The sequence below is a fragment of the Myotis daubentonii genome, chromosome 2, assembly GCF_963259705.1.
Source record: "Myotis daubentonii chromosome 2, mMyoDau2.1, whole genome shotgun sequence".
Taxonomy (NCBI): domain Eukaryota; kingdom Metazoa; phylum Chordata; class Mammalia; order Chiroptera; family Vespertilionidae; genus Myotis; species Myotis daubentonii.
Genome location: NC_081841.1, coordinates 138,888,643 through 138,914,775, shown reverse-complemented (window position 1 = coordinate 138,914,775; position 26,133 = coordinate 138,888,643). Strand labels below are relative to the sequence as shown.

Sequence of the window (26,133 nt, the reverse complement as noted above, 5' to 3'; positions counted from 1 at the left end):
TTTATTTCACTTAAATATTTAGCACCTCTAACATGGGTATTATTTACTATCTCCATTTTATAGCTGAGGAAACTAAGGTTAAGAGATATTAAGGAGTTGTCCAAAGTCACCCCACCTTTTAGGTTCTAGAGTTAATTTCTTTTCTTTCTTTCCTTTTTTTTTTTTTGGTTAATCCTCACTCGGTAATTTTCCATTAATTTTTAGGGAGAGTGGGAGAGAGAGGGAAAGACAGAGAGAAACATCGATGTGAAAGAAACACATCGATTGGTTGCCTCCTGCTTGCACCCTGACCAGGGCCTAGGCCAGGGAGGAGCCTGCAACCAAGGTATGTGCCCTTGACCAGAATCGAACTCAGGATCCTTTGGTCTGCAGGCCTACACTCTATCCACTGAGCTAAACTGGCTAGGGAGGTAGAGTTAATTTCTAAGCACATCTTTTTGACTTCAGATCCCTTATTCTAAAATGTTTTTTTAATAGACTTTTTTAGAATAGTTTTAGTTTCACAGCAAAATCAAGTTGAAGGCACAGAGATTTCCCATATACTGTATTTCCCTACTCATGCATAGTCTCCTCCACTATAAATATCCTCCTCCAGAGTGGTATATTTATTATAATTTTTTTAAAGTACATTGTAACTTTAAAAAATATTTTTATTGATTTCAGAGAGGATGGGAGAGGGAGCGAGAGGTGAGAGAGAAACATCAATGGTGAGAGAAAATCACTGATTGGCTGCCTCCTGCACATCCCCTACTGGGGATTGAGCCCGCAACCTGGACATGTGCCCCTGACCAGAATTGAACCCAGGATCCTTCAGTCTATAGGCTGACGCTCTATTCACCGAGCCAAACCAGTTATGGCTATGTATTACAATTAATGAACCTACAGTAACACATCATTACCACCTGAAGTCTATAAAGTTGACATTTCTGTTAGTTCTTGGTGTTGCACACTCTCTTGGTTTTGACAAATGTATAATAACATGCAGCCACCATTATAGTATCATATGGAGTACTAGTTTCATTGCCCTAAAAATCCTCTGTGCTCTCCCTATTCATTTCCCCTTGCCCCCATCCCTGGCAACCACTGATCCTTTTACTGTCTCCATAGTTATGCATTTTCCAGAATGTCATGTATTTGGAATTATGCAGTATGTAGCCTTTTGAGATTGACTTTTCTCACTTAGTAATATGCATTTAAGTTTTCTTCATATCTTTTCATGAGCCCTTACTTTTAACTGCTATATTTGACACTTGTTAATATATAGCAACTGACTGACTTAGTTTTTATTGTAAATAGTACTAATAACAGTATTGACTACAATGCTATTTTTCATACTATTGGTAAAATGTGGATAAATAATATTCTGGTTTCTTTCTTATTCTATTACCTGTAATTGATGGGAGAAAATAAAAGGTAATTATTTTTATGTTCTGATGTATTGCTATTTCCTGATTAAATCTCAACTCTTAGGTTGCTTTTTCTGTTTCTCTGTCTTTGTCTTATAGCATTACTAGGGAATGCAAGGATTAAAAAGTAGATATGCGCCAGAACTGGTTTGGCTCAGTGGATGGAGCGTCGGCCTGCGGACTCAGGGGTCCCGGGTTCGATTCCGGTCAAGGGCATGTACCTTGGTTGCGGGCACATCCCCAGTGGGGGGCATGCAGGAGGCAGCTGATCAGTGTTTCTCTCTCGTTGATGTTTCTGGCTCTCTATCCCTCTCCCTTCCTCTTTGTAAAAAATCAATAAAATATATTTTTAAAAAAAGTAGATATGCTATAGTATGGTCAATTCTGGTTTAAAAAATCTGCAAATTGCAGCATATATTGGTAATGTGGGTCATTTGGGGGTCATCAATTTGAATATAAAGCCGATATTTTGTATTGCTTATAGAGACAGGATTTGTTATTTTTATTTTTTCAGTGAAGTTTGCAGGCCCAGAGATTTTGATATTTATACATTTATGTCTTTTGTATCCATTAGTATATTAAAATAATTTTAAGAACTATTAAAGTTAGAGATTTTTATTTTTAAAAAATGCAAGTCTACTTATTTGTCCCATATAATCCTATAGTAACAACCTTTACCGTATAGTAGTAGCAGATAATAAAATGTTTGGACTTGAAGAATAGTGTCAACAGGGTAAAAATTATACTGACCAGAAGTTAATTCTGGAGGAATGGGGCATGTTTATAGTTTTAAGTAGCAAATGTTTACATGTATTCACTTTGTGCCAGGCATTGTGCTAAACCATTTTAAGTAAATTATTTCCTTTGATTATCACAGAAGTGGATTAAGGTAGTTGATATTTTAGAGGCAAGGAAATGGACATTGGAAGTTTGTAACTTGTTCAGAGCTAGAAATTGGTAACATTAGTAATTACATCTAGTTAGTTTTACTATACCCTCTTGATTTTGACAAATGTATAACAACATGCAGCTTGAATAATATATATCATATATAAGTAGTGAAATAATAGTATATAATCACCACTGTTATATGCTGCCTTCTCTAAGATGATGAAAGCTGAAATAGTATGACTTAAAGACATTTCAGAGGATTATTTGTTTGAAGTGGATTATTTGGGGAATGGGAAATTTTAGGGATGGGAAGTTGAGATATTTCTTTTTGAGAATCTTCCGTTTATCTTCGACTAGGTGTGCTTTCTGTTATGTTTGAAAAGTTTAGATCTTTATTCCCCATGCCCCCTTTCAACTTGTGTAGCTTCTTGAAAGCCACATAAAAATTGAACCTTGTAGGTGTCCAACATGTGAACATGGTTTGTGTGGTTTCTTGCTGTGAAGTGGGGTTTAGTGTTACTTTTTACAAGTTGATTCAAATTTTAGTGACCTGGAAAGGAAATTAAGAGCATTGAATGAAGAATTGCTTAATATATGAACTTATCAGGAAAAGTACATTTAAATTGTGCTGTAGGAAGATAGGGATATTTCATTAGAATTCATTAACAATCCTAATTAATAAAAGAGTAATATGCAAATTAACCATCACACCCTCACTCCATCACAAAGATGGTGGTGGCCACAGAGCTGGAGCGAGCAGGAGGCTTGGGTTGCCCTAGTGATGGAGGAAGTCAAACTTCCCGCCTGCCCTTGCCCGACCTGAGCTCCGCTCAAGGCTACAAAGTTTCAATTATAGAAGATAAATAAATCCCAGATACCTGCTTCCAGCCTGCGTGGCCTCCTCTCAAGGCTGGGGGTGTGGCCAGCCTGAAAACAGCCCTCAGCCCCTCACCCAGGCTGGCCACACTCCCGTGGGGTGAGGGTCCCCACTGGGGGGCTTGGCCTACCTGCAAACAGCCATCAGCCCCTCACCCAGGCTGGCCAGGCACCCCAGCGGGACCCCCACCCTGATCCGGGACACCCTTCAGGGCAAACCAGCCAGCCCCCACCCGTGCACCAGGCCTCTATCCTATATAGTAAAAGGATAATATGCAAACTGACCCTAACATCAGAAAGACTGGGAATGACTGGTCACTATGACACACACTGACCATCACGGGGCAGACGCTCAATGCAGGAACTTCCCTCTGGTGGTCAGTGCACTCGCACATGGGGGAGCTTGCTCAGCCACAAGCCAGGCTTATGGCTGCCATTCTAGCAGTGGTGGTGGGAGCCTCTCCTGCCTCCTCAGCAGCGCTAAGGATGTCCGACTGCAGCTTAGGCCTGCTTTCTGCTGGCAAGTGGACATCCCCCGAGGGCTGCCGGGCTGCCAGAGAAATGTCTGATTGCCATCTTAGGCCAAATCCCCTAGGGAGCAGGCCTAAGCCAGCAGGTGGTCATCCCCCGAGAAGTCCCAGACTGCGAGAGGGCACAGGCCGCGCTGAGGGACCCTCTCCCCCCGAGTGCACAAAATTTTGTGCACCGGGCCTCTAGTCTGTATATATAAAAGCCTAAGTGACCATTACAACTGGTCAACCGGTTGCTATGATGTGCACTGATCACCAGGGGGCAGATGCTCAATGCAGGAGCTGCCCCCTGGTGGTCAGTGTGCCCCCACAGCCACCCTCCCGTGGCCAGCCAACCTCCCGTGGTCCCTCCCCCTGGCTGGCCAATCTCCCATGGCCCATCCTCCCAGCTGGCCAACCTTTTGTGGCCCCTCTCCTGGCCAACCTCCCGTGGCCATGATCGGCCCCGATTGCAGGCCAGGCTGAGGGACCTCACCCATGCATGAATTTGTGCACTGGGCCTCTAGTGTTAGTTTAGTAGAATGTGTAAATGAAGGTTATTTTCTGAAGGCAAGCTGTAAATTAATCTATGTTTAGTTATATAAACTGCAATCTACCCCAGAGGGAGGCACATACAGTCCTGTCTTCCATAAATATCTACTATACTAATAATGTTTAGTGAAATCTCTGGGATCAGAAAGGTATTTAATGCTTAAGTTAAATGATTGTGACTTTAAACTTAATTTTAGGGGAAATGCTGTTGAAATTGGGAAGATTAAAAGAAGCCAGTGAAGTATTCAAAAATCTGATTGATCGTAATGCGGAAAATTGGTGTTATTATGAAGGCTTGGAAAAAGCTCTGCAACTTAGTATGTACTGATTTTTCTTTTCTACCTTCTTTTAACTATTGTTTGAAGTACGTATAATAAAGTGTAAAATTGTAATAATATTTGAAGACATATATTTCTTGCCCTAGAATTCATTTTTCCATGTAGGAAAATTATTGGAGTGAAGATGAATTAAAATATTTATACTTACGTGGTAAATGTGTACAGGTACAGGTAATGATAATGTTACCTATTTAGACAGAGAGATGGGAAAGATAATGAGTGTTCTCTTTCTGGAAAGTGTCATAATCAACACTAATAAAAGAGAAAAATGGTAATTGGCGTAGGAGCTACCCTTTTCATTGGCAAATCAGGGCTATATGCAAATTAACTGCCAACTAAGATTGGCAGTTAACTGACAACTAAGATTGGCAGTTAACTGACAACTAAGATTGGCAGTTAACTGACAACTAAGATTGGCACTTAACTGCCAACAAGATGGCGGTTAATTTGCATATGTAGGCACAATGCAGGGAGGCGAAAGGGAAAGCAGGAAGAAGCCCCCTGCCACTGACAGTGATCGGAAACCCAGGGGGGAGCTAAGAGCTGGGGGGCAGGGCAAAGGCAGCCCCGGGGCCGCCTTTGCCCTGCCCCCCAGCCATGATCGGAGAATCAGGCGCCTTTGCCGCCCTGGCCAGTGATAGCAGGAAGTAGGGGTGGAGCCAGCAATGGGAGCTGGGCACGGTCGAAGCTGGCAGTCCCAGGAGCTAGGGGTCCCTTGCCTGGGCCTAAAGCAGAGCCCATGATCGCGGGGCCGCTGCAGCTGCGGGTCCCCGCTGCCCGGGCCAGATGCCTCGGCCAGAGGCGTCAGGCCTGGGCAAGGGGCCGATCCTGCAATTGGAGGGTGATGGGGGTCAACGCCTGAGGGCTCCCAGTATGTGAGAGGGGGCAGGCTGGGCTGAGGGACACTCCCCTCCCCCCACACACACACCCAGTGCACGAATTTCGTGCACCGGGCCCCTAGTTATTTAATATTTTTAAAGAATTAGAGGTCTGCCCTGGCTGGTTTGGCTCAGTGCATAAAGTGTTGGCCTGAGGACTGAAGGGTCCCAGGTTCGATTCCGGTCAAGGGCACATGCCTGGGTTGTGGGCTTGATCCCCAGTAGGGGGCTTGCAGGAGGCAGCCAATCAATGATTCTTTCTCATCATTGATGTTTCTGTCTCTCTCCCCCCCTCCCTTCCTCTCTGTCTGAAATCAATAAAAATATATTTAAAATAAAAAAGAATTAGAGGTCTGTTATCCTCAATCTCTAAATAAGAATTGGGATAAAGAAATTTTGATGAGAGTATATGGTATATAACATTGGCATGAAAATTGTTCTCTGAATTTCAGACTAGGTTAATTTGTGTGGAATAAAATGTTATACATCTTTTTAAATTATATAACCTTGACCCTTTTCAGAAATCTAGTCATAGTTTAAATTTTCCCTAATACTTTCATAATTAAATGTTGTTAGCAATTAAAATTTCTAAAATCCTATTATTTATGGATAAATATATGACTGAAATAATTATGAAACTATGGTTCAGGGGTGTTGAAAGAGCAGAATTTTTAAATTTAATAAGTAGAGTAAATAGACAGCTACCCATATTCATTTACAGTAATATGAACCATGAGAAAAGCTTATTTGTTATGTCCTAATTATTTTTATAAATTAATTCAGGTTTTCTGCTTGTATTTAAAATTTAATGTCACAATTACTAAAGTATTTTTAAATGTTTCTTAAAAAATGGTGGAAATTTAAATATTGATTAGTTCAATCTGGTTTTTTTATTATTTTTATTAAAAATAGGACAGAAGACATGTCTGAAAGTTGGAAATGTGAGATAACTATGATTTTTCTTCAAACTACAAGTTACTGACATGTAGTTAATAATACAGATTATTTAAAACTACAGATTATTTACATGTTTTAGTAAAATGAATATAATATATTCTGTATTTCAGAATCCATACTTAATCTAAAATGTCTTGATTATAAAACTAATAGCATTACTTTATCTTTTTAGGTTCCTTAGGACCTTTTCTCCCCCATGGTAAGTTCTGGAGCTCCAACCTGTGACTTGAAATAGGGCATTGAAATGGTTTGGTTTTGTCTTAATGGTATTTCAACTATATTTATAACACTTGTTATATCTGGGATAGTGGAAAAAATTCTTTTATGCTTACAACTTAAAAATATCATTTTCTAACATTAGGCCTACTTATAAGAACTGCTTTTTAAAAATACAAACAAACAAACAAACAAAAAGCCCGCAATAGTTTTCATGTGACTTTTAGTGGAAGGGTGTTTGATATTTCATGAAGTTTCCAAATCGCTAACAGAATCTAAAAATTATTTTTCACATATCCCAGTTCCAAAAATCTAGCCACATTGGAGCTCCAAAACATATTAATGGGGGAAAGAAGAAGTCTTAAAAAAAAGCAAACAAATATAGTTTATAGTCATGATTGTGAAAACTACATTTATTATGGAAATACTTTGATTACTAGCACTAAGAGTTATTCTTAAAATAATTGTATTTCTGTGGTCTGAATTAAAATCCCCTTAAATCTTATAGTTTAAAAGAGGTTTGTTTGCTTTTTCTGAAAATTCTGCTGTCAGTTGGCTTATTGCTTATGTAAAATAATGCATGCAATCTATCTTTGTAAATTATGCAGGATATTGTTTTAGAATAACAAACCAGATACAGATTATAACCTGCAAATTTTTGTTGTAGAGTATCATATAGATTATATTAGATGTATAGCCTCTGTTTAGTACTATAAAATTAGGTGGTCTTGGGAGGGAAGATACAACTTTCTATTAGAAGTATATTTTATATTATTATTAGAAGTATATCATTGTATTTGGGAGAAATGATATTACTACTTTAAATAATTTGTACTAATGGGGTTCTTTATAATGGAGTTTCATTGAACATTTTAAGTGTCAAGTCTGTCTTAGAAATTTAGTTCTTTTTACATACAAAACATTTACATTCAAGATCTTAAAACTGTTGCTTCTCTTAAGCCTAATCAATGGATATTATACTAGTAGACTTCTGTGGGCTAGTGAGCTCATGTAAGATACGTTATAAAGCAGCGATTTTCAACCTTTTTCATCTCGTGGCACACATAATTACTAAAAGTTTGTGGCACACCAAAACATAGATTACATTTTTTGCCAATTTGACCCAAAAAATAGGTATAATTTTGATTCATTCATATTGGACGGCTATTGTTGTGTTGGCTATTGTCATTTTTCTTTTTGACAGTCTAAGGGAAAATAGGTCAGTGCCCCTGACTAAATAGTCAGGTATTGCATGTTTTAAAAATTCTTGCGGCACACTAGTGTGCCTCTTCTTGCACTCTGGTTTAAAATCTCTGTTATAAAGGAATGTTTTCTTTTTCATGGGATGTACACTAAGGAATACAAGGCAAATGTAGTTTATCTTAAGTATTTGCATCTTGTGTGTATATGATTTGAGTTGCATATACAATCTGTTTTACTAAAAAAAGTTTTGGATTTCTCCAGAGATTGGGTTTAAAGTGGTTATTTACTAATTACATTATTTCACCACCACATACTTTTTAATGTGATTCTTACAAAAATTGAGAGTAGCTTTAATATTGTTAATTTAATCTTATAATTTTTAAAGTTTATTAGTGTTTTATGATAGATACAAGTTTTGATGCTTTGAATCTCACACATATTTATTGATAATAGGCACTTTAGAAGAGAGGCTTCAGATTTATGAAGAAATTAGTAAGCAGCACCCCAGAGCAATTTCACCTAGAAGATTGCCTTTGAATCTTGTCCCAGGTAATATTAGGATATCTTTGTAACACTAATAATTATTTGTTAAAATTCCTCAGCACTATTTACATTTTACATCTGTACCATTCTTGGGGGTGGGAGTGGTCAGTTATGAATTTATTATGCATTTGTTAATAAGAGTGTACAGTGTATAGCTATATGTAGGTTTTATGTATCAGAAATTATATAAAATTATTTTTCTTATGTGACTTTAAAAATTAAATGCCTTTTTAGAAGGTAAATGAAATTCCCTGGAGTTGATGACAAATTTTATATGAGGTGTTATGATTTAAGTGGTAGAAATTTTGAAGTTTTGGATAATTTCAGAAGATAAATTCAAATAAAGAATTGTGAGCTTTGTACCCACCATGTTCAAGATAAGAATATCACCATTCCTATTGAAGGTCTTCTTTCCTCAGATTTGACCTCTTTCCTGAAAGTTGGTTTTATCATGCCATTGTTTTTATAGAGCTCTATATATTTTATATGCCCAGAAACAAAATCCTCCAAAAGCCCTGCTTTTGTACTTATTATAAATTGAAGTACGATGGTTTGTATTCTGTGATTTGCTTTTATTGAACAACTAGTGACCAAGCGCATGAAATTGCACGACACCGGGGCCCTAGACCCCGTCATGCTGTGGGACTCTCTCAAGTCCCACCGCTCCACGGGACCCAGAGTCAAGTCCCCGCCCATCTGCGCGCACCTCACCACGCACGCAGCCCTGCCTACACACGCGTGCCTCGCCGCACTGCGTATGCAGCCTCCTGGTGACCGGTCTTTGGTTGTTACGTTGTTAGGGCCACTGGGATTTTATAATATAGACTAGAGGCCCGGTGCATGAAATTCGTGCACTTGGGGGCGGGGGTTCCCTCAGCCCAACCTGCCCCTCTGACAGTCTGGAAGCCCTCAGTGGATGTCCTACTGATGGGCCACAGTCTGGCAGCAGAGTCTCGGAGCAGGCATCCCACGTGTGTGTGTGCGCGCGCGCGTGTGTGTGTGTGTGTCTGCTGGGGCCCGCCCCCAGCCGTGCCACATAGGCTTGAAGCAGTTGCCGTGTGCGTGTGCGTGTGTGTGTGTGTGTGTGTGTGTGTGTCCCCACTGGGGGTCTGCCCCCAGCCACATTGGAGGCTCAGAGCAGGCACTCTGTGTGTGTGTGTGTGTGCGCGTGTGTCTGCTGGGGGCCTGCCCCCAGCCACACCATGGAGGCTTGGAGCAGGAGCCCCTCTGTATTGATCTCTCAGGCTCCTGGCCTCCACTGCATATTGTACTCTCCCTTGAGCTATGGCTAGGATGGGGTGCTGCTTGCAAGCCAGGCTTTCCTGCTCCAGGATCACCATGGCGACGGGGGAGCAGGCCCAGCTGGGACCTCCCCACAGGCCGGGCTTTCCTGCTTCCAGGTCTCCATGGCAACCGGGGAGCAGGCCCAGCTTGGGGCTGCCCTCAGGCCGGGCTTTCCTGCTCCCTGATCAGGCGCAGCTGGGGGCTGCCTACAGGCCGCACTTTTCTACTAACTGATGGCTGGATCACCACAGCGACCCATGGCCCAGCCGCCCTTTCCTGCTCTCCAGTAGTCATAGGGTCCCGGCTGGGGGTGGGGCTTAGCAGTGCGGGGCTTAGGCGGCACGGGGGTCCCAGCTGGGGGCTCAGGTGGCACATAGGGGTCCCGGCTGGGGGTGGGACTTATGCCCGCTGCCCAGGGCTGCACATGGGGCCTGGATGGCAGCTCGCGCTGTCCTGCCCTGACTGTAGTATAGGATAGAGGCCTGGTGCACGGGTGGGGGCTTGCTGGTTTGCCCTGAAGAGTGTCCTGGATCAGGGTGGGGGTCCCGCTTGGGTGCCTGGCCAGCCTGGATGACGGGCTGATGGCTGTTTTTAGGCTGCCTGCACCCCCTTTAGGGTGGGGGTCCCGACTGGGGTGCCTGGCCAGTCTGGATGAGGGGCTGAGGGCCATTTTCAGGCTGGTGGGTGACTTAAGCTCCCAGCCTCTCCTTTTTTTCTTTTTTTATTCTAGGATTTATTTACTTTCTATGGCTGTCACTGGAGCTGAGAGCCGGCTTTAGCGCTGAGGCCGGCTCCAGCTTGAGGCCTCGGCTGCTGAAAGCAGATATCTAGGCTTTGTTTAGTTTCTATAATTGAAACTCTGTCGCCATCACTGCCGCTCTAAGCCCGCTGCCGGCTGAAAGCAGCTATCTGGAGCTTGTTTAGCTTCTATAATTGCAATATTGTTGCATCTGGAGCTCAGAGCTGGGCTGCCGCAGGCTGGGAACCTTGGCTTCCTCCGTCACTGGAGCAAACAAGCCTCCTGTTTGCTTCAGCTGCCTGGCTGCTGGACGCCATCTTGGTTGGCAGTTAATTTGCATATCCTGCTGATTAGCCAATGGGAAGCATTCGGGGGTATGGTCAATTTGCATCTTTCTCTTTTATTAGTATAAACTAGAGGCCCGGTGCACAAAATTTTGTGCACTCATGGGGGAGGGGGGTCCTTTAGCCCGGCCTGTGCCTTCTTGCAGTCTAGGACCTCTCAGGAGATAACTACCTGCTGGCTTAGGTCTGCTCCCGGGAGGCAAAGGGCAGGCCCAATCCCTAGGTGCAGCCCCTAGTCAGGCTCAGAGCAGGGCCGATTGGGGAGTTGGTGCACCGACCCTGACATGCACAGAGCAGGGCGTATCGGGAGGTGGCGATGCCACCCTCAGTCACGCTCAGGGTAGGGCCGATTGGGGGGGTTGGGGCACCGCCCCCTGTCACACTCAAGGCAGGGTCAATGGGGAGGTTGCGGCGCCACCCCCTGTCACTCACAGAGCAGGGCCCGTCAGGGGGGTTGGGTCTCCGTACCCTGTCACACACATAGCAGGGTCTATCAGAGGGTTGGGGGGCTCCCCCCTGTCATGCACAGAGCAGGGCCCATCAGGGGGTTGGGGAGCTCCCCCCTGTCACACATAGAGCAGGGCCGATCAGTGGTTTAAGGAGCTCCCCCCTGTCACTCACAGAGTAGGGCTGATAGGGGAGTTGGGGGGCCTCACGCTGTCACACTCAGGGCAGGGCCGATGGGGAGGTTATGGCTCTACCCCGTCACACACAGAGCAGGGCCTGTGGGGGGGTGGGGGAGTTGGGGCGCCACATCCTGTCACACACAGAGCAGGGCCGATCAGGGGGTTGGGGCACCCCACCCTGTCACACACAGAGCCGCAGGGCGATCAGGGGGTTGAGGAGCTCCCCCTATCAGGCACAGAGCAGGGCTGATCAGGGGGTTGGGGCGCCTTCTGCTGTCACGAACAGAGCAGGGTGGATAGGGAGGTTGTGGCCCCGCCCCCTGTCACACACAGAGCCCCAGGGCGATCGGGGTTTGGGCGCTGCCCCCTGTCATTCTGATCCCGGTGCTGGGAGGCCTCACAGCTCTGCTGATTCCGTTGCTGGGAGGCATATTACCCTTTTACTATATAGGATAGAGGCCTGGTGCGTGGGTGGGGGCTGGCTGGTTTGCCCTGAAGGGTGTCCTGGATCAGGGTGGGGGGTCCCCACTGGGTTGCCTGGCCAGCCTGGATGAGGGGATGATGGCTGTTTGCAGCTGGTCATACACCCTTCAGGTTGGGGGTCCCCACTGTGGTGGCTGGCCAGTCTGGGTGAGGGGCTAAGGGCTGTTTTCAGGCTGGCAGGTGACTGAAGCTCCCAACCGCTCCTTTTTTTCTTTTTCTATTCTGGGCCAGCTTTAGCTCTGAGGCTTTGCTCCCACTCTTAGGCCTCGGCTGCTGAAAGCAGGTATCTGGTTTGTTTGGTTTCTATAATCGAAACACTGTTTCAACTCCAACTCTGAGATCCCAGCTGGCTGAAAGCAGGTTTCTGGGGTTTTGTTTAGCTTCTATATTTGTAACAATGTTTCAAACTGCAAGCTCAGAGGCCGGCAGCGGCAGGCAGGGAGCTTTGGAGTCCTCCGTCACTGAAGCAAGCAAGCCTCCTGTTCGCTTCAAGCTGCCTGGCTGCCGGCCGCCATCTTGGCTGGCAGTTAATTTGCATATCGCCCTGATTAGCCAATGGGAAAGGTAGCAGAGGTACGGCTACTTACCATGTTTCTCTTTTATTAGATAGGATAGTATATTAGTGACCTTGATTCAGGTTGTTGCATGTAGCTAAACTCATTCACATTTGGGCTGTATAGGAGGTAAAAAGTACATTAGCTCTTTACATAGTTGATACCTTTTTGATGACTTTACAGAAAAATTTGCCTTTTTAAAATGTCATGTTTATTTTTAGTGGAAGTGTTATAGGTTATGAGTTATTTATTGGAACTTCTGGCATGTCTTTTGATACAAGCCAGATCCTAGGAAGCTAATCTAACTTAAACATATTCTAGGCCTGGGTTAAGGAGGGAGTATATTTTCTAATGAATTTTCCTTTATAGGCGAAATATTTGTTTAAATAATTGGGCTATAATTTTATTTTTATTAAAAAATTCATAATAAAATAAAATAAAATAAAAAATTCATGAAATTAAAAGCATTTTAGTTGACTGACTTACAAAATATATGAAATGCTTCTTTGAAATGTATTGGTTTAGACAGTAGACATCAATATATTAAAATATTTCCACTAGTACATTTCAGTTCCTCAAATGATAAATAATATTCTTCTGATACTCATTTTAATTTTGTATTTGTAACATACTGAGAGCAAATTTTCCTAATGTTTTCCAAGGAGCATTAAGTCCAAGTGGATATTAGTAGGCTTTGGGGGCCGGGGGGGCGTTGCTGGTGTTTTGGGATGTTCTTCAGTCAAGTGAATTTGGGAAACTGGGTTAAACACAGCAGTCAGGTTTCTATAGGACTTAGAACTTACAATGTATGCATTGTGAATTTCCAAGATGCTGTATATTGTGCAGGGAGTAGCATTTTCCTAATAAATTGTTTTATGGAAGATGCTTGGGCTCACATTTCTGTATCTCCTTCAAAAACAAAACAAAACACCTCCTACTGGGGATGTGTCCGCAACCCAGGTACATGCCCTTGACCGGAATCAAACCTGGGACCTTTCAGTCCACAGGCCGACGCTCTATCCACTGAGCCAAACTGGTTAGCACGAGAGAAAATCATTTATCAGTTGACTCCTGCACGCCCCCTACTGGTAACAACTGTTGTCTCTAGGGAAGATTCCAGTCAAGGGCATGTACCTTGGTTGCGGGCACATCCCCAGTAGGAGGTGTGCAGGAGGCAGCTGATCGATGTTTCTCTCTCATCGATGTTTCTAACTCTCTATCCCTCTCCCTTCCTCTCTGTTAAAAATCAATAAAATATATATTTAAAAAATGATTTTCTCTCATCATTGATGTTTCTATCCCTCTCTCCCTCTCCCTTCCCCTCTCAAATCAATAATGATAGTCATAAAAAAAAAAAGAGAGAATGCAAGGTGAAACTTTTGAAAAAGGCTTTACAGTTTTTAAATAGGAAGGCTTAGTACGTACAGAATAGTGAACACAGCAGAATTCCTGGGGTTGTTTACTAGCCTAAAATTTTAAGTGCCGTGAAAATAATGGGATATAGCTACTTTTCAAAGTAATTAGTTTAGTTCATCATGTTTTATTAGTCTTTACTGGCCAAGGTTGGGGAGAGCTGAGGAGATAATCAAGAGTTTAAACATAGAATGCTTGTCAAATGTTGCTCTATTACTTATTTTATTTTCATTTATTTATTTCAAGATATAATTGGTATATAATATTGTAGAAGTTTAAGGTGTATAATTATTGATTTGATAAATTTTTCTGTTGCAATATTAGTACTGTAGTGTTAGCTAACACCTCCATCTGGTCACATAATTATCTTCTATTTAGTAGTGAAAACCTGCTCCATTATTTAGAACTAGAGGCCCAGTGCACGAAATTTGTGCACGCGTAGAGTCCCTAGGCCTGGCCAGTGATCAGGGCTGATCGGGGCCTTCCAGCTGCCGGCCGTGGCCTTCCTTCGTTCCGCGCCGCCCCCTAGTGGTCAGCGCACATCATAGCGAGCAATTGAACTCCTGGTCTCCCAGTTGAACTCCTGAGGGGTCATTTTGCATATTAGCCTTTTATATATATACTAGGGGCCCAGTGCACGAAATTCGTGCACTGGGTGTGTGTGTGGGGGGGGGGGGAGTGTCCCTCAGCCCAGCCTACTCCCTCTCACATACTGGGAGCCCTCAGGCGTTGACTCCCATCACCCTCCAATCGCAGGATCGGCCCCTTGCCCAGGCCTGACGCCTCTGACAGAGGCATCAGGCCTGGGCAGGGGACCCTCATTTTCCCCCATCACTGGTTCTGCCCCCAGCCCAGGCCGGATGCCTCTGGTCCAGGCATCAGGCCTGGGCAGGGGACCCCCCCAGACCCCTCCAATGGCTGGCTCTGCCCCTTTCCCAGGCCTGATGCCTCGGCCAGAGGCGTAGACCCCCATCACCCTCCGATCACCTGATCGGCCCCTTGACCAGGCCTGAGGCCTCCGGCAGAGGTGTCAGGCCTGGGCAGGGGACCCCCAGCTCCCCACAGTTGCAGGCTCCACCCCTGCCCAGGCCTAATGCCTCTGGCCTAGGCGTCCGGCCCGGGCAGCGGGGACCCGCAGCTGCAGCGGCCCCGCGATTGTGGGCTTTGCTTTAGGCCCAGGCAAGGGACCCCCTAGCTCCCGGGACTGCCAGCTTCGACCGTGCCCAGCTCCCATCGCTGGCTCCACCCCTACTTCCTGCTATCACTGGCCAGGGCGGCAAAGGCACCTGATTCTCCGATCATGGCTGGGTTTCCGATCACTGTCAGTGGCAGGGGGCTTCTTCCTGCTTTCCCTTTCGCCTCCCTGCATTGTGCCTACATATGCAAATTAACCGCCATCTTGTTGGCAGTTAAGTGCCAATCTTAGTTGTCAGTTAACTGCCAATCTTAGTTGGCAGTTAATTTGCATATAGCCCTGATTAGCCAATGAAAAGGGTAGCGTCGTACGCCAATTACCATTTTTCTCTTTTATTAGTGTAGATAGATAACTTTTCAGTGATTCGGATACAGACTGATATTAATGTTTATGTTAATCATTGTAATAGTGGTTTTGGAGACATCAATTTTTATGGGGATCTATGCTCTATATCTAGAGAGAATTGGCATAGCATCTATGTAATCAGATTGTTTGTAAGCTATAATACTAAACAGGCCCATGACTGATGGGTGTTTTTCCCCCACAAAAGAAAGACTGGGGGCACTAACAAGTTATTTAAAAATAACTAGGAAAAAGGGGAGATTATTTTGTTGAAAGTTTTTCTTATACCTAAAGCAAAAAAGTATGAGATGGGTAATAGTAATTTTTGGATATACTATGTGACTGAGTAATTAAGTAGCTGTGTGTAGGCTTCTTGTTTGGATGATAAATTCATACAGTTTTAAATAAAAGAGTACAAAAATGTCTCTGTCCTCTGGCTACCAAGTTTACTTCCCTAGAGACAACCGTTGTTACCAGTATATGGTGTGTTCTTCTAGAAATACATTGTGCATATACAAACAAAAATATGTTTGGCAGGTTGATTTATAGCTTTTTTTTCTCCCCTTTTGTACAGAAGTGATAGCAAACAGAATGCTCTGCTCTTGTTTTTGTGTTTTTTTTTCTCCCGCTTAACTCTGTATCTGGAGTTTAGGCTTAGAAAGGATAGGCCATTCATATGCAAAAGCTGCTGAGCACAGCTTGGATGGGGTTGTAAATTGGGTAGGGCAGAGTCTCCGGGAATCTCCAGTGTGGAGCAAACTGCAATAGCTGCCAGTCAGCCCTTCACCTGGGAGGTCCTAGCACAGGAACATTGACCCCCTCCCCAGCACAGGAACAATGACCATTGCGAGCACCTCCATCTGGAAGAAAGCTGCCTCTATGTTCCTGTGCCGATGCCGAACAGTCCAGTTTCTCCTGGTATTGTTATATTATAAGTCAGCAAGCTAAACAGAGGACACCTTATTAAGCCAAATTTTGGAGTCTTTTATTTTGCTTATGGGCTCAGGAATATTGCTTCTCAAATTCTGAGCAAAAACATGGAGGAAGCCCTCCCTTTTTATATTCTCCCAGTCCTTTGTTTCCCAAATATGGAATTATACTTCTGGACCTTTCGCGGGCTTTGCCCTATGTAGATATTTTGCAGGAAGCTTGTAACCTGAGCTGTAACTTGAGCATAGTACATTTCAGATAACTGGAGTAGGGGAGTAACCAAGGGACATCAGCGGAGCTGCTTGCCAGGTAACATAGTTGCACTTATTTTTTCTATTATTTAAGCAAGCGTTTACAGAAGCCAAAATAGCAGGGCTAAAATTTCAAATAGCAGTTTTTACAAAATTGAGGTTATTATGCTTCATTCCCCACTGGTTTTATATACATGAGTCAAATCATTGACTCTTGTGGGCCATTGTTGGGGATGGATTTATATCGACCCCTGAGGACCATGAGCTTGATAGAATTCTTTGTTGAATAAAGTTAGTAAACCAGTTTATGCGATAGGGGCGCAGAATGAAGACCAGGAGAACATGCGAGAGTCTCAGCTTTTGTGGGTCTGATGAAGAGTTTTGGATTTTCTATTTTGCTTTAGCCACCTTGAGTCGGGTATGGTGGAGCCACGGCAGGATTCCATTGACCTTTACTGCTGGGGGGTGGTCAGGATATTGGTATACGATCCTTTCCAGGTAGGAGTCAGTCCTTGGGTGGTAAATTTCTTTACCCAAACAGTCACCAGGTTGGAAGGGATAGACTGGATCAGAAGTTGGTACAGGTAGAGCGTCTTGGACGTGCTTCTGGACTGCTTTCTTGGTGGACTGTAAAACCTATAAGAACTTGAGTAAAGATTGACTATGGATTTCAGCTTTTCTAGATTGGGTATATAGTGCTTATCTCTTTAGAAGCTCTGTAAGCTTAGTGTGATTCCGTGTAAGCTGGTGAGGTGGGTAGGTCAGGGTCTGAAAGAGTCACTAGAATCTGTAGAGGCCCCACTGGTTTTAGGGCATCCTCCTGGGCTGCTTAATCTTCGGCCTGGTTCCCTTTTTATTCTAGGGAGTCCCCCTTTCCTTGTAAATAGTACTGTGGATGTGAACCATTCCAAACGCGTACCTACTATCAGTATAAATCGTTACTGATTTTTCTCTTGTCCAACGGAGAGCCTGAATAAGGGCAATTAACTCGGCCTTCTATGCTGATGTCCTGCGAGTCAGTGCCCGAGACCAGATGGTTTGTTCTAAAGTAACTACCGCCACCCCCACATACCTGATTCCTTCCTGGACAAAAGTGTTCCCATCCGTGAACAATACCTCATCTGGCGATGTCAATGGGGTGTCAATGAGGTCCGGGCCAGCTGTTTGTACTAAGTCGACGACCTCCAAACAGTTATGCAAAGGTTCTTCATGGTCATCGTCCAGGAGGAGGCTGGCAGGGTTGATGGTGAGGGTCTTGTGGAACCTGATGTGGGCTGGTCGAGTAGAGGAGCCTGAAACTGAGTGTTTGACATCCAGTGCTCCAGTGTGCTCCGGAGTAAAGCCTCAAACACGTGGGGTGGATAGGATTAGTTCCTGCCCTAGGGTTAACTTGTCTGCTTCTTTGACAAGTATAGTTGTGCCTGCTACCGCCCGGAAGCAAGTAGGCCAACCAAATGCAAAGGGGTCGAGTCTCTTGGACAGGTAGGCTGTTGATCTTTTCCAAGGCCCAAGACTTTGGGTGCGAACACCTTTTGCTATGCCCCTTGTCTCATATATGTATAGGTGGAAAGACTTCATTATATCTGGTAGCGCCGGTTGGCCCATCGTCCTTGCTCTGCTCATGTCTGCCTTATTGCCTAATATGTTACCTCAAGGATCTTGGCTCTGAACTCTTTCAGGGAAAATGGATGTCGGTGGGGCCCTCTGGCTACTTCCATGCTAAAGAGGGATGGAGTTTTCTTTCAGAGCCAAGAGAAACCAAGATGGCGGCATAGGTAAACACCTGAAAATGCAGCCTCGCACAACCACTTCAAAACTACAACCAAAAGACTAAAGGGACATCATCCAGAACCACAGGAAGGCTGGCTGAGTGGAAATTCTACAACTAGAAGGAAAGAGAAAAGCACACTGAGACTCAGAGGAGGTGCAGAAGTAAAGTGCAGAGGTACAGAGGCACACGTGGAAAGGGCTGGCAACGGAGGACGCGGTTGTCTTTTTCAATCGGGAGGGAGACACAAGCTCCTGACTGCTCTGAACTGCACTTCTGGGCAAGTCTCTGGGGACCCAGACTCATACGGGGAGAAACTGGACTGTCTGGCATCGGGCCCTACTCGAGGGCGGCTTTCTCTCAGAGGTGCTTGCAGCGATTACCGAGGGACACTGAGACCCGGGGACTCTTAGGGCAGGGCTGAGGTTCAGCCATAGCTGTTTACTCCACCCTGCTGATTCCCTGAGACCCTACCCCACCCAAGCTGCTAGCAGAGGCTTTTGCATATGAATGGCCTGGCCCTTTGCAATCTAAAATTACCTAACAAACTGCAGCTGGGTCAGAGAGACCCAGAACATCCAAAAGAAGGCCCAAGGCCCCACAGCAGCTTGCACTGCTTCACAGCTGGGCCTCATCTGGGCACCTCCAAACCCCAAACAAACAAGAGGAATCTGCAGATCTCTCCGTAGCTCCTGCTGGGTAGCCTCAGGCAGAGGCTAAATTAGCACCTCCTTAGAGATCCAAGAGCCAGTGTACCCACTGGTCAGAGTGGGACCATCCAGATTACAACAACTCAGATCCATAAGGGACACACTCAGGGGGCAGACTCAGTGAGCACCAAAGCCCCACTGAAGCAAATCTTGCCCCAGAAGGGTTTCTCCAGCACAGAAGTTCTCCCATGCAGACACAGCTGATTCTCACAGCCAATTGGCCTGGAGGTCATTTTCTCCCAGTGATAACTACAACAATTAAGGCTTAACTACAACAAGACTGTGCATAAAGCCCACAAAGGGGTGCACCAAGAGTGTCCACCTCAGGTAATTGGGGAGGCTGAGCCACTGGGCCCTATAGGACACCTAGCACACAAAACCACTCTCTCAACACAGGGAAGCAGCCAAAATGCGGAGACAAAGAAACATCACAAATGACAGAAATGAAGGAAAGCAAGCTACTGGATATAGAGTTCAAAACCATGGTTATAAGGTTTTTCAAGAATTTTCTAGAAACTGCCAATAAATTTAGTGAGACCCTCAAGGATATGAAAAAAGTACCAAATAGAAATTAAGCATACACTGACTGAAATAAAGAATAATTGTATATTATTTACAGAGATCCAACAGGAGACTAGAGGATCTCAAGTATCAAGTCAAAGATTTGAAATACGAAGAAGCAAAAAACACCCAACTGGAAAAGCAAAAAAAAAAAAAAAAAAAAAAAAAGAATCCAAAAATATGAAGATAGTGTAAGGAGTCTTTGGGACAACTTCAAGTGTACCAGCATCCAAATTATGGGGGTGCCAGAAGAAAAGAGAGAGCAAGATATTGAAAACCTATTTGAAGGAATAATGACAGAAAACTTTCCCCCCTACCTGGTGGAAGAAATAGACTTACAAGTCCAGGAAGTGCAGAGAACCCCAAACCAAAGGAATCCAAAGAGGACCACACCAAGACACATCATAATTAAAATGCCAAGGGCAAAAGACAAAGAGAATCCTAAAAGCAGCAAGAGAAAAACAGTTACCTACCTACAAGGGAGTACCCATATGACTGCCAGCTGATTTCTCAACCGAAACTATGCAGGCCAGAAGGGAGTGGCAAGAAATATTCAAAGTGCTGAATGCCAAGAACCTACAGCCAAGATTACTCTACCCAGCAAAGCTATCATTTAGAATTGAAGGTCAAATAAAGAGCTAGTAAGCAAGATACCAGGCTTTCTATATGGCACTCTTAAAGGCTTTAAGTCTTCAGAGTCCGGATCAGGCTCTTTAAAACATGATAGTCCAGTCAAAGTTTTTGGTTAGTAAAACTATTAGAAACTGGTGTTATTGAATTTATGCAAACAAATGCATTGCCATGATTCATTCATTAAGAATTGCCAAATTTTGGAGGGATCACATAGGGAGAAAAATATACTGACCTGCTTTAAAATCTTCCGATTTTCTTTGCCAGTCCTTTTTATGGACTTTTCAGAGTAATATTTTTCTCAATGTATTATAACAAAACAGTCTCCAAATGACAAGAAAAAATTTAAAATGACATGTTTATGGATTTCATTATATTGCAAATGATATGGAATGGTGTCTATAAAACCCAACATTCTATAATATTATATCAATAATTATTAGTTATAACTGTATTTGACAAAGGTTTCTATGTACCTTTATATAAAATCTTTCTTTATGAGAGAGAAAACAAACATGTGAGGCATTTCAGAGCCCTTTGGAATGATCTACTAGTAAAGCTAATTCTAGATCAATAAAAAGTTTCTTAAAATTTAAACCCTTGAAGGATTGTCAAAATTGATTTTACTAAAAGATTATATATTAAAATGTATTAGACAGGAACATAGGCGAGCAAACTTTAGTTCCTATGATTAAAAGATGGTCCTTTTTTATTAAATACCTGATAAATATAATTATTTTAGTAGAAAAGAACTGACTAAAATAAGGCTTATTTTTCTAACTTTATCTGTACTTGAATGTGGACAGTAAATAATACTAGTTGGATTTCTTTTATCAGTCCCCCTGAGTACTTTGGCATAACTATGTACCCTCTGTTTAGGGAGGCAGAATGCAGATTATTTACTCTTCCTGGCTTACTTGTCTGTATCATTTAATTAATCTTCTAATAATTCTCTTGTCCTTTTTATTACATACACAGCCTTTATAAATTTTATACTTCTAAAGTAGCTTTCAAACCTTCTTTCTATGTCCTTTAAAAATGCATAACCATCCCTTAGACCAGAGGTCCTCAAACTTTTTAAACAGGGGGCCAGTTCACTGTCCCTCAGACCGTTGGAGGGCCGGACTATAGTTTTAAAAAAAACTATGAATAAATTCCTGTGCACACTGTACATATCTTATTTTGAAGTAAAAAAAAAACCAAAACGGGAACAAATACAATATTTGTATTTGCATGTGGCCCACGGGCCGTAGTTTGAGGACCCCTGCCTTAGACCTTCTATTAAGTATCTCTACTTTAATATTCTTTCTTTTTGCTATACCCTCACCAACCTGATTGGCCCTTTCTTTTTATTCTAAAATGTATTAGAATTCCTTATTCTTAGAAACCCTAATTTTTCAATGATTACCAGAAAGCAAACAGATAACACTTCTCAGATTAATATTTGTGAACATACCTTAAATGTATTTTTACTTTTTCAACAACAGAAACTCTAACAAAGTACAAGAGACCTTACTTCTGCAATAAAAACTAAGAGGTAAATTAAAACTTGTCTAGCAAAACCTGCTATATTCTTTCTTAGCGATAACATCTCAGACTACTGCTGCAGCTCTAAATTCTTTCACAGCCTAGAAAAGCTGGGTTTTTGGTGGTGTAGTGACCAAAGGGCTACTTGGAGCCTGAGGGGGAGGCTGAGATTATAAATTATCCTCTTGGCTGATTTCTTAGATTCTCCCCTGGTTGTATAGGGAGAGGAATGCAGGATAAGGGTCTTACTGCCCTTGTTATTTTTTGTTTTTAGACTTTTCTGCCTTTATAGGGAGAGAGAGGACTGGATTCGCTTTATTTAAAACAGGGATAACTTAATGTGAAAGTACTATTTTTTTTAATTACGCTGTTAACTATGATTGCCCTTTCTGTTCAAAGAAAGGACATGCTAATCTGGCTGGGTATTTTATGCCTCTAGGGCCACCCTTGGAATACGGTCTAACCTTATTTAAGAACTGCCCATTCATGACGTTGCAAATGGTAAGAGTTCCTTCCTTTTTACAGCAGCATAGTATTCCATCGTGTAGATGTACCACAGTTTTCTAATCCATTCATCTACTGATGGGCACTTAGGCTGTTTCCAGATCTTAGCTATGGTGAATTGTGCTGCTATGAGCAGAGCTGCCTCAAACAGATTGTCAAACTGCAGTGGGAAGGCCGGGGAGGGTTGGGGGGCAGGAGGTAGGGGGGTAAGAGATCAACTAAAGGACTTGTATGCATGCATATAAGCATAACCAATGGACATAAGACACTGGGTGATAGGGGAGGCTAGGGGACTGTCTAGGGCGGGGGGATAAAATGGATACATATGTAATACCCTTTGTAATACTTTAAGCAATAAAAAAAAAAAAATAAAAAAAAATAAAAATAAAAATAAAAAAAACAAAAAAAACAAAAAGAACTGCCCATTCTCTTGCCGCCATGCTCCAAAGTTTAGCCTTGGTTCCGGCTTGGCTGGTCTGCGCTGGCTTGTGATGTTAGAAGCATGCGCGGACCACCCGCTTCCATCCCGGTCATGGTCCGGTTAATACTAACGCTGTCTACTGGAAGTTTAATGGACATGATGCTGGGCGGAGTTTTGCAAATTTCTCTGTCCTGCTGAGTTTGGCAAGTACTATCATCCTTTTTGCCCTTGGAAACCTCTGGGCTTTTGTTCAGAGCGAAATGCCCCCCCCCCCCATTTTTTTCTGTTTTCTGTTTTTATCTTTCCCCCTCTCCCTCCCTTTTTGCATTAACTATTCCCCCTGTCCTGGGCAGTAAGAGATAAGGGAGCTGTAAATAACAGGTTCTTTGTTTAAATAAATCTCCTTGAGACTTCTATGACTTTTTATAACTCTGTTGCAAATAGTTAACTTTAGAACTCAATTTTTTCTCTAGCTTTTCCTGACGAGTAGCCTTGAAACTTAGCTAGCCTTTGTTTTAAATTTCTCTGGGTTATAACCTTTACAAATTTTATACCTTTAAATTAACCTTAGAATTTTAAAATTTTAACCCAATATAGTAAACTCATAAATCAAGGAAAAGCAAATTAAAAGTTCTCTAGCGGTCTAATATTTAAAAAGAAAGAGAAGGACAATTCCTAAGAAAAAAGATTCTTAGCAGCTGCTGGAATGCCACCCTGCAATTTCTTTTACAGTTCTGTATCATTTAATAAGGCGTCCTCTGTTTAGCTTGCTGGTTTTGCCAGAATTTCAAAATCAGCCCTACTGGGCTTCCCCCTAAAGCTGGGCTTGCCCCAAACAAATTAAACAAAGAGACAAAAACATCAACAAATACTCTTATGTTTGCAGCCAGATGGCCTAAACCAGCCGTGGGCAAACTACGGCCCGCCGGCCGGATCCGGCCCGTTCGGCTGTTCTATCCGGCCCGCGGAGCCGAAAGAGCGGAGGGTTCTCTTGCTCTCCCCTCCGCTCCTTCACCAGCAGCAGTGTTAACATGTATTAGTTCACACAAACACTCCATCCATGCTTTTGTTCCAGCCTTCCAGTCCAGTTTAAGAACCCATTGTGGCCCTTGAGTCAAAAAGTTTGCCCACCCCTGGCTAAACTCTCTCAGTTAACAAAAACACACAAAAGCACAGGATAATACAAAGTAGCTTTCCCTTTAGTCAGGCTCTCATACTCACATTTACATACCAGTCAGTCCGAGCCACTTCCCCTGCCCCCAAAGTCAGGTCTGAATTCGGAGGGCACTTCAGCAGACATTCGCTCGGAAGTTAAACAGTTATCTGGATTCCTGCCCAACTTCCCTAACAGAAACAGATGTGGGTTCCCTCCCTGAACCCACACCCCAAGACAGGATTCTCAACCAACGTCTTGGTAAGAATCTACCGGAGAAGTTACGACTGCGTCCAGTCCTCTCAGTACAGGATTACCGATCACAGGCGGACAGGCAGGAAAGTGAACTCCCTTAATCGCATTCACTTACCTCCAGAGGTTTTCTGGTGACTCTGAAAGAATGCAGGGGTATGTCAGGCGTCCTCCGTCTGGCAGCCAGAACCACCAAGGAGTGTCTCCAGGGCCCTGGAAGCTTCCCAGGCGGTGTGTCTCCCCTGGGGACCTCCCAGGGGCTGGCAGCCAGGCCTCGGAAGGCTGTCGGCCTTTGGTGTCTGAGACCAAGTGCTGGTAAGCACTATTTCGCTGGGGCCTCCAAATGTTATAATGTAAATCAGTGAGCTAAACAGAGGATGCCTTAATAAGCCAAATTTTGGAGTCTTTTTTTTCGCTAGCGGGCTCAGAGGAATATTGCTTCTCAAACTCTGAGCAAAAACATGGAGGAAGCCCTCCCTTTTTATATTCTCCCAGTCCTTTGTTTCCCAAATATGGAATTATACTTCTGAACCTTTCGCGGGCTTTGCCCTATGTAGATATTTTGCAGGAAGCTTGTAACCTGAGCTGTAACTTGAGCATAGTACATTTCAGATAACTGGAGTATGGGAGTAACCAGGGACATCAGCAGAGCTGCTTGCAAGGTCAGATAGTTGCGCTTATTTTCTCCACTATTTAAGCAAGTGTTTACAGAAGCCAAAATGTCAGGGTTAAAATTTAAAATAGCAGTTTTTACAAAATAGAGGTTACTATGCTTCAGTATATGTCTGGGTGCCCCCAAGTCTCACCCGGCACTGGAGCCCAGAGCAAGCAGGAGCTTGTATCTCCCTCCTGATTAAAAAAGCGGCACACCCGGGTGCCAGCCCGGCCCATGCCTCCGCACCTCCTACTAGTCTCAATGTGCTTTCTTCTTTACCCCTCTGTTTGTAGTACTTCCACTCAGCCTTCTTCCCCGCAGTTCTGGATGATAGTTATGTATTTTAGTTGTGATTTTTATGTTTGTGTGCGAGGGAGCAAGTACGGGTGTTTACCTATGCCGCCATCTTGGTTCTTGTACCATGCATTCTTTTTTTTAAAAAAAATATATTTTTATTGATTTTTAGAGAGAGGAAGGGAAAGGGAGAGATAGAAGCATTGATGAGAGAAACATTAATTAGCTGCCTCCTGCATGCCCCCTACTGGGGATTGAGCTTGTACCCAGGCATGTGCCTGACCTCTTGGTGCATGGGGTGATTTTCAATCCATGGAGCCATAGCAGCTAGCTTTTTTTTTTTAATGAGTGGACAAATACATGTCTTTATATATTAACCTTTACTGTCAAAATGTTCATATACTTGAGTTAGAACCTTTGTATTTAATGTTAATATCTTTTTCAGTTTTTTATCTGCTTTCGAAAACTAATACCAAAATTTTGGGGGGAAGCTTTAACAGTAGTAGAATTATTTACTTGATATTGCAAATAAGGTATTTCTTTTAATTCTAATGTTAGAACGCCCCAGAGCTCAGTCTAATGTCTAATAACATATGTTCTTTTATTTATGGTCTTTCTTACCCCTGATGTTAAGTTCCATGATTTTTAAATTTTAACACATTGTTTGCGGGTTGTTTTTATCGCGCGCTAACAAGTGGCACGGGCCTTTTTTGCTAATTTTTTGCGCAAATGGCAACGTTCAGTAAAATTACGATAACTTTAGTTTACGTATTTATACGTTACCCGCATTCTACCGCTAGTCTATAAAAAACGTATTAATACGTGTCCCGCGCTCTACTACCAGTCAAAGTAAAACGTATAAATACGTCCCTCGCATACAATGTGTTAATACCCAGTATTGGGAATGGTGCCTGGCACATAGTCAGTGCTTGATAGATGATTGTGGAATGAATGAATATTGAAGTAAATAACTAGTTGATTTGGAACATTTGTAAATACCGCAAATATTTTTTAAAAAATATTTTGTCTGCTACTTGAATATAGTCTGGTTACAGTATAATCATTTTATAATCTTCAGAGTCCTTTATGAGTTGTCTGCTCATAGGACTGACTCTGTCCTGGATAGGA

General features: G+C 43.3%; 1 protein-coding gene across 18 annotated transcripts in view; it reads left to right on the top strand.

Annotated features, from left to right (window-relative positions):
* NAA16 (N-alpha-acetyltransferase 16, NatA auxiliary subunit) overlaps positions 1-26,133 on the top strand; it is a 94,049-nt gene that overhangs the window by 30,842 nt on the left and 37,074 nt on the right. For 11 of the 18 annotated variants that reach the window (XM_059684753.1, XM_059684756.1, XM_059684760.1 and 8 more), the window contains 3 exons: positions 4,432-4,551; positions 6,580-6,606; positions 8,280-8,375. In XM_059684753.1, coding sequence (XP_059540736.1) covers positions 4,432-4,551; positions 6,580-6,606; positions 8,280-8,375 — 243 coding nt within the window. The remainder of the gene's footprint in view (positions 1-4,431; positions 4,552-6,579; positions 6,607-8,279; positions 8,376-26,133) is intronic. The other 7 variants (XR_009451345.1, XM_059684757.1, XM_059684749.1 and 4 more) reach the window with 2 other exon arrangements.